The sequence below is a fragment of the Vicugna pacos genome, chromosome 15 (assembly GCF_048564905.1).
Source record: "Vicugna pacos chromosome 15, VicPac4, whole genome shotgun sequence".
NCBI lineage: Eukaryota > Metazoa > Chordata > Mammalia > Artiodactyla > Camelidae > Vicugna > Vicugna pacos.
In genome coordinates, this window is record NC_133001.1 from 11,306,453 (window position 1) to 11,319,339 (window position 12,887).

At 38.0% G+C, this 12,887-nt stretch overlaps 1 protein-coding gene across 1 annotated transcript in view; it reads left to right on the forward strand.

The window, feature by feature from the left end:
- DNAAF10 (dynein axonemal assembly factor 10) overlaps window positions 1-12,887 on the forward strand; it is a 92,682-nt gene that overhangs the window by 25,845 nt on the left and 53,950 nt on the right. The window contains exon 2 of the mRNA XM_031675589.2: window positions 6,472-6,511. Coding sequence (XP_031531449.2) covers window positions 6,472-6,511 — 40 coding nt within the window. The remainder of the gene's footprint in view (window positions 1-6,471; window positions 6,512-12,887) is intronic.

The following is a 12,887-nucleotide window of genomic DNA, read 5'->3' on the forward strand; positions in this document are numbered from 1 at the left end:
ATACAGTGGCACAGCGAGTGAATCAACAGCAGAACAAAACAAAGAGAAAAGAATCAGTAAACTGGAAGACAGAACAAAAGAAATTACCCAATAGAAATAGAAATAGGAAACAGACTGAAAAAAGTAATCCACAGAGCCTCAGGGAACTGTGGGATTATAAAAAATGACTTAACATTTGTGCCATTGGATTCCCAGGAGAGGAAGAAAGAGGACAATGTTGAAAAAGTACTTAAGGAAATAAGGGCTGAAAAATTTCCTGAACTTGGCAAAAATATAATCTATAGATTCAAGAAACTGAGTGAACATTAAACAAGATGAACGTATAAAAATCTACAGCAAGACACTGCAAAGCCAAGCTTTTAAAAACTAAAGACAGGTAAATGTTGAAACCAGCACAAGAAAAGTGACACTTGATATAGATGGGAAAAACAATTTAAATAACAGCTTTCTCATCAGAAACCATGGAAGTCAAGAGGAAATTACGCATTTTTTCAGTGCTGAAAGGAAAGAAATGCCAGCCCCAAACCCTGTATCCAGACAAGACATCCTTCTGGAATGAAAGAGAAAATAAGACATTCTCAGATGAAAGAAAATTAAGAGAATATGTTGTCACCTGTGCTGAGAGGGAAGTTTATAGTAGTAAGTGCATAGTTTAAAAATGAAGACTGAATCTTAAGTCAGTAATCTGTGCCCCTGCCTCATGAACCAAAAAGAAAAGGAATCTACCCAGGGAAGGAAATAAAGATAAAAGCAGAAATCATTGAAATTGAAAACAGAAAAACAATAGAAAAAAATCAGTGAGAGAAGGAGCTGGTTCTTCAAAAAGAGCAGTAAGTTGACAAACTTCTAGCAAGACAGAGAAGTAAAGTCAAAAACAAATGATCAGGATCAGGAGTAAGAGAGAAGGTGTCACCACAGACCCCGCAGGTACGAGAAAGATAAAAAGGGACTACTGTGAACAACTCTGTATACGTAAATTTGGCAACTTTGATGTGATGGACCAGTTTTTTGAAAAATACAAACCACCATACCTCACCCAATGTGAAATAAGTAACTTAAATAGCCCTATTATCTTAATGCAAAAATAAACACCGTACAAAAAAGATAAGTATAGATCAGTATTCTCCTATCAATGTAGATGCAAAAATCCTTGACAAAATATAAGCAACTATAATTAAGCGATATGCTTTAAAAAAAAAACAGCCATAAATGGTTCATTGCAGGGATGCAGGACTGCTTCACTATTTGAAAATCAACTAATATAATTCACCGTGTTACCATGCTAAAGAAGAATTATCACATGGGCATATCAGTTGATGGAGAAAAAGCATTTGATAAAATTCAGGACCCCTTTATGATTTGAGGGGGAAAAAAGAAACTAAGAAAAAGATATTTAGGGGGAATTCACTCAGTTTGGATAAGGAACAGTTATAAAAACCTACCTTATGCTTAGTGATATATTGGGAGACTCGGATTCATAAATGTCCAGTTATTAGAGAGCTTTAGATTTTCACTTTCCTTGCTGCTCGCTTTTTATAGTGAGTATCTGTTAAGCATTTATATGCACTTCAAATAAGCAAGCAGTACTTTAAAACTGAAATAATATTTATAGTTCACAAAGAGAGCTTGTAACCAAATAAGACAGTGCTGTCACCTCTTAAAGTCTGCTAGATAAAGATAAATGTCTAAATATTCTGACAGCATGCCCCTTGAAAATATTCTAAACTTTACAGTGTGCATCTATAAAATTTATTCTTATTCTCTCACATCTTGACACTTTTAAGATCAAAGTAACTCTAAACAATACGACATAAAAGAGATCCAAAAATATTTTCTTCATTTCTTTGCCAGGAAGTTTCTTCAGAAGATATTTCCCTACTCCTGATTTAATATATACTAAAATTGATAGTTGTAATAAAATTTTTAAAATTCTGAATAATGTCGACTTGAAGAAAAAGAATCTAGTGCCTTTATCTGCTGAAAGGCGAAGCTTGCCAGCTTCCCACAGTTAATATAATTGTTAAAACAAAATCAGGGGTTTTTCCTAGGACAGAAGTCACTGACCGCGTCAATAACTTCTAAAACAAATACTCTTTATTTTCAGAAGTATAAAACAAGTTTATAATCCCACAGTTCCCTGAGGCTCTGTGGATTATTTTTTCAGTCTATTTTCTTTCTATTGCTCAGACTGGGTAATTTCTTTTGCTCTGTCTTCCAGTTCACTGATTCTTTTCTCTGTTCTATTCTGCTGTTGAGTTCACTCATTGTGCTACTGTATCAGTTACTGGTTTTCAGGTCTACAATTACCATTCGATTTGTCTTTATATCCTCTGTTTCTTTGCTGAGGTTTTCTATTTTTTCATGTTTCACATGTCAGTAATTTTCTTTGAAGTGACAGGCTCACTGTTCAATGCACTGATGCTTAAAATTCCACTTAAACCAAGTTCCTTAAGGCTATCTAGCTTTTTACATGTACCTATAAAATGCTTCCTTGAATAAATTTAGGATAATGTTAAATCTGGCAAGGGATATCAAAAGACAATGAGACAATTGCCTTCATGGGCTTTAAAATCTGAGAAAGGGACTAAATAAAGGATGAAAGAATTATAATGGTCAAGATTACTATAAATAGTTTCTGGTTTCTCCTGAAACTGTAAGATTAATCTGAAAAATATGTATGAATTTGCTACCTAGAAATGCATATATATCTTGTAAAAACAAAAATCTGTGTAGCTTTTGAACTGTGAACAATAGTATGATAGGAAACTAATATTTTTTAAGTGATAAGATTTTTGTCTTTCTTAACTAGAGACTTAAATTTATGTGCTATGAAGCAATTCTATTAAATCTGGGGCTTCTTACTGAGTTTTAAAATTCAGCTTTATTGAGCTATAACTTTTCATATAATGAAGTACCAATTCTACATGTACATTTAATGTGTCTTGACAAATGTGTGTAGTTTTTTAAGCACCACCACAATCAAGATTCTGTCACCCCAAAATGCTACCTGGTACCCCTTTGCATTCACCCCCCTGCCACAACCCCAATCTTTAGGTAACTATTGTTTACCTTCATACATGGAATTTATGAATGGAATCTTGTGCCATGCAACTTTTTGTATCTGGCTTCTTTTACATAACATGGCTTTTGAGATTTGTTCATGTTGTGTGTGTCAGTAGTGTTCCCTGTTCATTACTGAGTAGTACCCCGTTGTTTGGCTACACTACGGCTTATCTGACAGTTGTTGAACATGTAGGTTGTTTCTTGTGTAGGCTGTTGACAGTGAAGCTTCTATGGACATAAGCCTTCGTGTGCACATGTTTTCATTTGAGGTCCTAACTAGCAATGTATAAAAATTTCAATTACTCTACATTTTCACCACCACTTGGTATGTCAGCATTTCTGTTTAGATACATATACTGTATGTCTGGGTGTTGGCTTTCTACTGCTGTGTAACAAATAACCATAAACCTAGTAGCTTAAAAGAGCACCTATTTATTATTTCATAGTACTGTAGGTCAGAAACTTAGCACAGGGTCTCCAGAGACCACAGGGCTGAAATCTAGATACCAGCCAGATGACATCAGCATCTGGAGGATTTGGGGAAGATTCTGTTTGCGAGCTCATTTAGGTTGTTGGCTGAATTCAGTTCTTTGCCATCTCCCTTGTGTTAAATTCTTCTCATGTTTTGAATCTCTGACTTCCCCTTTCCCCTTTCAGAAGGCTCTTAAGATTACAACAGGCCCATCTGAGCAATCTTATCCTAAGGTCAACTGATTTGGAACCTTAATTACACGTACAAAATCTCTGCAGCAGTCCCTAAATTAATGTTTGAATAAGTGGGAGAGAAATGTTTGTATACCAGGGGCTAGGAATTTCAGAAGGCCATCCTAGAATTCTATAGGACATAACCATTTGTTCTACATTTTCAGCAACACTTCGTATCTCAGGTTTCAAATTCATTCTTTCTTTCTTTCTTTCTTTCTTTCTTTCTTTCTTTCTTTCTTTCTTTCTTTCTTTCTTTCTTTCTTTCTTTCTTTCTATCTATCTATCTATCTATCTATCTATCTATCTATCTATCTACACTGAGGGATAACTACATATAAAAGGGTTCTGGGACACAGTGTGTTTGTGTCTGTGTGTGTGGCTTTCCTCTGTACATTCACAGAATTCTCAGTTGCCAGCTGGGTGTCCTACAGAATTCAACTCAATTCTGACAGTGTCTGTCTAGAGATAACATTAGATTGCACAGGTTAAGAGCTCAGTCCGGCAGGACCTTCCCTTCCTTGTTTAGATTCCAGTTGCAAGTTCAGGTTGTCACCTGAGGTTCTGACCAGCTAGTTATAGATTGGAGGTTCCAACAGCTCCCTCCTTGGGTTTGATTAATTTGTTGGTGCAGCTCTCAGAACTCAAGAGAACATTTTACTTACTAGATCACTGGCTTATTACAAAAGGATGCAACTCAGGAACAGCTAGATGGAAGAGATGCAAAGGGAGCTTCCACGCCCTCTCCAGGTGTTCCACTCTTCCTGCATCTCCATTGCTCACAAGCCCAGAAGCTCTCCATCCCGTCCTTTTGACTTTTTTTCTGGAAGCTTCATTACATGGGCATGATTGATTACATCACTGGCCATTGATGAATGGTTCAACCTTCAGCCACTCTCTCTCCCCCAGAGATTAGGTGATGGGACTGAAAGTTCCAGCCTCTGATCACATATGATTAGCTCTCCTGGCACCTAAACCCTATCATTAGGTCCTTGCCCAAAGTCACCTCATTAACATAACAAGGCACCTTTATAGCTCTCCTCACTTAAGAAATTCTGAGAAGCTCTGTGCTAGAAATGGATGAGGATGAAATACGTTTCCTATTATGTATCAGAATATATGTAGGAGTGTTACATCTTCCTAATGAACTGACTCTTTTAAAGTTATGGAATAGTCTTATTTATCCCTGGTAACATTCTTTTTTCTAGATTCTACGTGGGCCGTTATTACTAGCCAGTCTTTCTTTTGATTATTATTTGTGTGGTATATCTTTTTCTATCTTTTTAGAACTCCATCTCTGCTCATTAATAATGCCATTTTATTAATGTTTGCTACTTCTGTCTTTATTTTAATATGTATTTGGTATATAAAGTGACATAAAATTAGGTTAACCAGTTCTGGAAAATTATCTACTATAGTTTTCAAGGGAAAGACTAAGTATTGGCAACAAGGTAAGAACTGGAGATGCCAATTTACTGATAAACTTTTCTTAGACTTTACGTTTACTCAGAATAAGAGGTAATTTAAGAGTTTAAAGACTAGCCAGCCAGACTAAAATGGTATTTCAGGCTGTATTCAATAACTTCTTAGGATTTGTAAGTATATTCAAATATTTCAATGTTAATCCTGTTGTACACGTACTGCCAGACAGGGTCAAGTTTAGACAGACGGGGTGTGGGATGCGTGCTGTACTCAGTTTCATTACTGAACATTAAAAATTCAATTTGTATTACTTTAAATTCTGTAGACTTTTTTACAAGTTCTTGATTTTTACCTCATATGAGATTGTTATACTTGGAATTTTTACAGTCTTAGATTTAGAACTACTCCTGGTTCCATTAACCGAATGGTTGACCTACAAGCTACTTGACCGCCCTGGGCCCAGTCATCGAGAATTGTTCAGTGTAGACATTGGGTCAGGTCTGTAGTTCTTCTGGGGTATTTTTTCCTTAAGTAAAATTTTTGCAAAGTAGGAATTCAGGCAGATTATAGTAACTTAGAGTTTATCCATGAGCTAAGACTTCTCATGAAAAGAAAACTTTGGAGTCCAAGTGGCTGGCTGTCTTGCGTTGGGTCTACCTTCCTAGAAATATTTTTCCTGTTTCAGTTGCACACCACACAGAAAACTCTGTTTCATTGCAGGTATAAATAATAACAGGTCTTTGTTTTCTTAAAAGTTTTACAGTCTCAGGAAACTCTTCAATTAAATAGAGATGGCAGAGAGGGGAGGGTATAGCTTAAGTGGTGGAGTGCATGCCTAGCGTGCACAGGGTCCTGGGTTCAATCCCCAGTATCTCCTCTAAAAGTAAATTAAACCTAATGACCCCTCCCCCCCAAAAAAAAGAGATAGCAGGAGGAGCTTTATTCTGATCTCTACACAAAAATAAGTTCCTCTAGCAGGACAAGTTTAGAGTATTGACAGTCTCCAGTGTGTTAAAACTTGATACTCAGTATATCTAGGGCATTAATTTAAATCAGACGTTTGCATATGTCTTAAGTGGCAGAGCCACTTAAGGCCTGTTTGAGTCAACAGCTCTTTCTATCATATTGTAGTTTTTTTCTTATCAAAAAATATTTATAGATCCAGGCACATTAGTTTATGTCTTATTTCCCAGTGTTTTGTGACTCAAAGTATTTAAGTATAATCTTTTAAAAACATTTGTGCCAATTGTATGACTAATTATTGTCATTATTTTTTTTCTCCAGGGAAATGAGGCGAGTTATCCTTTGGAAATGTGCTCACACTGTAAGTCAAATATTCTTACCGAGAACTTCTTTTATTTTCCCATCTCTGTATATGTTTGTATGTAAATCACATATTTCTATACATCTGTATAGCAAAGTTAGTCCTTAACACTTTCAAATGGGTAGTGGATTTGACTTAAAGTCTTTATAAGTTGCCAGAATACGGAAATTTTTTTTATAAACCTCTTTATTGTTAGTATCTGTGCTATGTTGTAGTTACACACCGACCCTCAAATCTCAGTGGCTTCACCCAGCAGAAGTTTTTCAGATTAACAAAGCTTCAAGTAAACAGTTAACTTACTATAACTTGTGATTACGTAAAATAAAGTGCTTATTGGAGGCAAAACTGTGGTAGACTAAGGAGCTATTGGCACACCCTTCCAGGCAGAGTGAGGAGTGTAAGAAGTGGGGGTGGACTGATGATTTCTGACTGTCCTGGAGAACATGAAGAAAATGACAGTCTTGGGAATTCTTGAGTCAAGGATCAGAGGACCAGGGAGCTTAAATCATAACCAGAAGGTCTCTTGCGTGGAAGGACAGTGACGGGGAAAGAGGGAGGTCATGAGAATTGGAATGGGGCCCCTTGGTGAATTTGGATGCCGTGAGGTCCCAGGACTGCCCAGCCGTTCTGAGCCTCGCTTGCCTCTCCTGCCCTTCCTGTTCGGCGAGGCTGGTCCTGCCTTGTTTGCAGGCATCTGACCTTGTGATGCGGTGTCTCTTCTTTTCTGTCTCATGAAAGCCATTTCCCCGTTACCCTTGTTTCGTTAGTCTCCTTTGTTTTCCACAAACACGTGTCCGTTTCTTTCGTTCTCGTCAGCACCTCTGCTTGCCTGTGGGCTCTGGGTGAGCGGTCTCCCGCCAGCTCCTTAATGGCTGGCATCCTCTCGGCGTAGACATCCGCTCTGCGGAGGAGTTTTCCCTTCCTCTCTGCTCTCCTCAGGTTTCTCTCGATCATGGGTAGTGCCCTGTTTATTTTCTTTAGAGCAGTTCCCATAAGCTTAAGTTACTTGTTTATTAACCCACTTTCTCTTCCATTTTGTAACTTCTACAATTTTTTAAACTTTTTTTTTATGGTGACACTCTGGCCAGTAACCCACAATTCTGCCATCCCAGGTGCTATTTACACTTTATTTTACTCTTTCCTCCCAGGCTTTCCTTTATGAATTTCTTGTATAATTGTGATCACACGTAGATGTGTATTGCTGTTTTAAACATAAAGATAAAATGTTGAATCCAGCATATTAGAATGGACTGAAACCAAACCTGACTATGACTGTAGACCAGAGGCTGGTAAACTACCATCTGGCGACAGTTTTGTTAATAAAGTTTTATTGGAACACAGCCATGCCTGTTTGTTCACACATGGTCTATGGCTGTTTTGTGCTACCATGGCAGAGTTAAGTAGTTGCAACAGATCACGTGGTCCATGAAGCCTACAATGTTTACTGTATGAGCTCCTACAGAAGCAGTTTGCTGAATCTGTTACAGAGTGTAGCTGTCTTCTGGATTTGAGAACTGTCACTTCTGTTGCTGCCGAATCTCTCAAATATGGTCAGGATAAGAGTACTTACAGACTAATGCCGAGTGCTATCTAGATCTGATTCTTGTCTGTGTCACAGTTAATGTGTCAGGATGGTTTCTTTAGAATTGGAAGGGTTCTGCTCGGGACTGTGTCTTGCCGCTTGCTGTTCAGCCGGAGCCTGCGGCGTGATCCCCCCTCTGCCTGCTAGTGGGCAGGGAGGAGGTGTGCGCGTCTGTGAGTGGCTGGGATTCAGGCTGCAGACAGAGTTGGGGTGGGCTGTGTTGGGAGTACAACTCCTAACAGGAATGAGGTACCAGGAAGTTAGTTTTTGTCTCTTGGTCAAGAAACAGAGGTCCTAAGGGGACAGTACGTCCCAGGTTCTTACCGTCTGCTCTCTCTTTACATTTGGGACTAAGGATCATTTACCTGACTGCAAAGAAAAACATACCAGGGCAGAAGATAAGGTGGACGTTCCCTTTGGTACATCCAGGATGACAAAAGCCAAGTTTTTAAAAACAGGAAGTGTTGGAGTAGATTTCATACACTGGTAAAGCTGTTTCTTTCGATTTTATCTGCAGAACTTGGTAGGTCTTCTTTCTTATGACTTCATCTGTGCTTTGATGAGACTTGAGCCTTGTGAGTAAAGGTCTGTACTTGCCAGTGATTGTCCAGCTAGCTGTCAGGCAGTCTGAGTTCTGTGATCCAGTGTATGTGTAGTTTTCCTCTGTATCCTCTTTGGTTCACTAGAGTATATTATGCTTGTCTTTTATACATGATTTGGATGAATTTGAACTTATCCACATTAAAACTGCCACTTTTTTCCTACCCACACATTGTAGTAAATCTTTTTTGCTCATTTGCAAAACGTCTTTATTATTGGAAGAGTTAAGTGTTCTCTGTAAACAGTTGCTGTCGTCCCTAAAATGTGAAAACCAGTCTTGGAGGCACTTTGCTGTTTCTGCCTCCCTCTTCAGGTGCTGCCTTCCCGTCCCCTTGAGACCTAGCTCCAGAGTCCCTCTGAGTCCTCTGTGAGCTCCTGTGTTTGCCCAGCCTGCCAGAGTCCTCCCCACTCCAGTCTGTGTCCTCCCCACTTTCCAAGTTTCACTGTGTCTTTCATTCTTTTCATATTTACATTGTGATTTAAAAAAAAAAGGTAATCAGATTCTGAATTATATGCTGTAAAGTACTGTTTTCAGCCCTGTGACACACAGGTAAGTACCCACAGAGTGCTTACAGTCTGAAAATAAGAGCAGTGCATACATTTTTACGGTGGAGGTAAAACCATTATAAGACATAAAAGCAAAGGTTCCAAGGAGGGAAAATTACCTTTGGTTAAGAAAATTAAGATAAGCTTCGTGGAGGGGGTGATATTTGAAATTATTTTTGAAACCTACATTAAGATTTGAATGCTGATTAATTTTTTTTACCTGTCTGATTATTTGTCCCTTTCAATCTTCTCAAATTCCATCCAGATCTTCAACATTTTATCTCAACCGCTTGCATAATTCTTTCTACTGTGCTGCTTTTAATCAGTGATTATTATCTTCTAATTCTTAAGAAAACAGAGAACATTTATACGTGTTCACCTCGTCGCCTCCTCGCCCCCCGCCTCCCACATAAAGACATTTGGCCATCACCTCACTCGTGCTTAACTAACTCCTTGCTTTCAGTGTCAGAGTCTGGGTTCTGCCTCCCGTATTCGAGGTCAGCCTGTGCACTTAGGCCTTTGCTCTCGTCCCCTCTCATCACTAGGACCTTATTTTGTTGGCTTTTTCTGTTTTTTTTCCCTATGTCTTCAGCTTCTTCATCTTTCTTCAGTTTATTGACATAATCAACTCCCCTTTGATCCTGACCCTGCTCTATTGAAGCTTACTGTTAAGATCACTTTTAATTTATTGATACATTGCCTAATTGCTAAATCTGATGGATTCAAAAGTCATTTGTAGTGTTTGGGAAATCTTGAGCACTGATCATTTTAAATCAAGGAATTTATTAATAATGAACGTTTCAGGTGTAATGGTATTGTCATGGTTTGTATGTATATCTTAGAGATAGGTGATAACTACTGAACAGTGACAAGGCATGGTACGTCTGGGATTTTCTCTAAAATAATTGAAGCGACTGTGTAAATAGTATTTCTACTGTGTTAATCGTTGAAGCTGGGTGATAGGAATGTGGGATTCATTACACGGTCTCAACCTTTGGATGTGTTTGAAAGTTTCCTTTTATAAAGTTTTTTTTTCCCTTGAGTGGAAAAAAGAAGCAGGAAATAGCTGAGAGTAATATGAGGGAGAAATAATAATTTCATTATAGTTAAGTATGGCATGTAACACAGAAAGCTTCAGGGCTGTTAAGCTGACTTTCACCAGTAAAAGAATCGAGGTGTTGACAGTGCAGTGGACGTGCAGCGCCTGGCATCGCAGGTGCTGGATTACTACCTGTTGGCTGAAGAAGCTCGCTGGAGCTTGGAGCTGGACTGTACAGACAACTGGGTGGGGAATTTTAAAGGTTGTCTCTTAAAAAAAAAAAACAACAACAGTACTTACCCCAAACCCCATTTGTTTTCCTAAATAATAACAAGTAATATGACATTTAACACGTGCTGGGCAGTGTTCTAAGCACCTCCATACGTTACCCTTTCTCATCCTCACAGTAGCCTCGTGAGAGAGCGGTTGTTACTCTCCCCACTGTGTAGATGAGAAAACAGGCAGAGAGAAGGTCAGTAACTGGCCTCAGATCACGCAGCAGCTAGAAGAGTAACAAAGCCATGATCTGATCTCGGGCATGTTTTTAATCACAATACTCCAGTAATATATATTTTTAAAATTTCATTTATCTTGGGAGGCGGTAATTAGATTTATTTATTTATTTTTAGAGGAGATATTGGGAATTGAACCCAAGACCTTGTGCATGGTAAACAGGTACTCTGCCGCTGGAGCTGTACCTTCCAAGAGTCATATTTTTTTAATCACAATACTCAACAGCTTCTCTTATAGTAAACCTTACAACATTAGTGTTATGTTTGTCTCCATGAATCATTTTAGGTAAAACCGGACTTGTCTAGGACACGGTTAGGTATTCTCTGAGTTTTTTTTGCAGGGTAGGGGGATGGTCTCTCTCAATTCAGTGTTTGCTTTTTATTGAGTTAAATTATTCTTGTTCATTGTGACTTTTGTTTGTTGGCTAACCTGTCTGGACTGGGAAATGTATACTCTGTTGGGGTGATTTGCTTAAAGTTGAGACCGTGGTTGTAACTTGGCATGTCAGCTTGGAAAAGTGGCTGAGTGCGAGATACTCTGTTCGATAGGTTCCACGGAGGGAGGGCTAGATTGAAAGTCTGAGTGGAAAATGAGATTAATTGTTTTAATTTGATAAAACCGATAGAATTCTGAAGCGTTCCAATAAAATTGGTAAACATAGGGCCTATTTTGTAGACTGAATATAGATAAAAGACTTATTGAGTCTTTTATCTAAAAAGATTTCTGAGTTTTCTTTCATTAGAAGGTGACCCAAGAAGAGCTTGGCAGACTCTGAAGGAACGTTTCCTTTTGCAGAATGAAGTATCTGTAGAAACCTTGAAGATGTCTTTAGCCATTTGGACGCTGCTCTGATTTTGAGTAAACAGTCTCTTGTGCTAGCGGTTTTGTTTCGGGCTTGGGTATTTTCAAGGGATTTGAAAACCTAGAGATACTGACTTGTGCTGTTAATTTCTGCTCATGATCACATTGTCTCAGGGAGCTTACGTGTTTATATTCTTAGACTAGGGTTTTTCTTTGTTTTGAAAACAAGACTTTTTACTTTTTCACAGGAAAAGTTAATCTAAAGTTAATTTGATTTCCTCCTTCATTTCTGCGTTCCATTATGTTTCCTTGCTTATATGGACTAGTTTAACTCACTTTAATTTTTCGGCAATGTGTATTCTGTGGAGTAACTTTTGGTTTACTCCCAAATCCTTCTTCTTCATCTCAGAAATCTTTGGAGGAAACTGTTTTGATATCAAAATTTTATGTCATTAACTTTGAAATTGATTTGTATACTTGTTACTTTAGATTAAAATCTTCATAAACGTATCCCGTGATTCATGCTTCTTGAGCAATCTACCAGCCCTGATTTATCATTTACGTGGTGGTTAGTGATCCTGAGCTCTGATGTATCTCACCTAGTCCACTGAGGGCTGCTTGTATTCTGCTTTCTTTCAAGGAAGTTTGTTGCCAGGTGATGCAGTCCATGAACTTAACACCTAGGCTTGAAGTTGTTACCTTGTTTTGCTGTTATACATCTTTTTTTTTTTTAATCCCTGGATTGTCTACTATATTCTAAGTATTTCAGGTTTTTAGGTGAGTGGGCTTAATTAAGAAAAGTGAAGTGTTAGCTCTGCTTTCTTTATCTGTACTGTCAAAGTGTCATGGTAGCGCTTACAAATTTGTAGCTTCAGCAATGAAGTCCATGACGTAGAGTAATTTGATAGTCTAGTACAAATTTGAATAATTTTGTATCTAGTATATAGGGAAGACAGTTACTTCAACTGGTGGTGAAAAAGCTTCACTAGCCATTTAGCAAAAGTATAAATTGTTGGATCTCCCTCAGAATGTTAGAGCAAAAGATATGAAAAAACATACGAAAAAAAAACTTGGGGAACAAATACAGAGTGTAATAGCATCTGACTAAAAGACATCTTAGGAGATGTATTGGATAAAGTAGAAGCAAAAACAGTCAGTGAAATAGTAGGAGAAAATTTTCCTCACATGAAAAATCGAATGTTCTGATTGAAAGAGCATTCTGAGAGTCAAGAAGTTGGATGAAAAAAGATCTACACTTAGTATCAACGTCTTTTGTAATTTTAGAATTCCAAGAG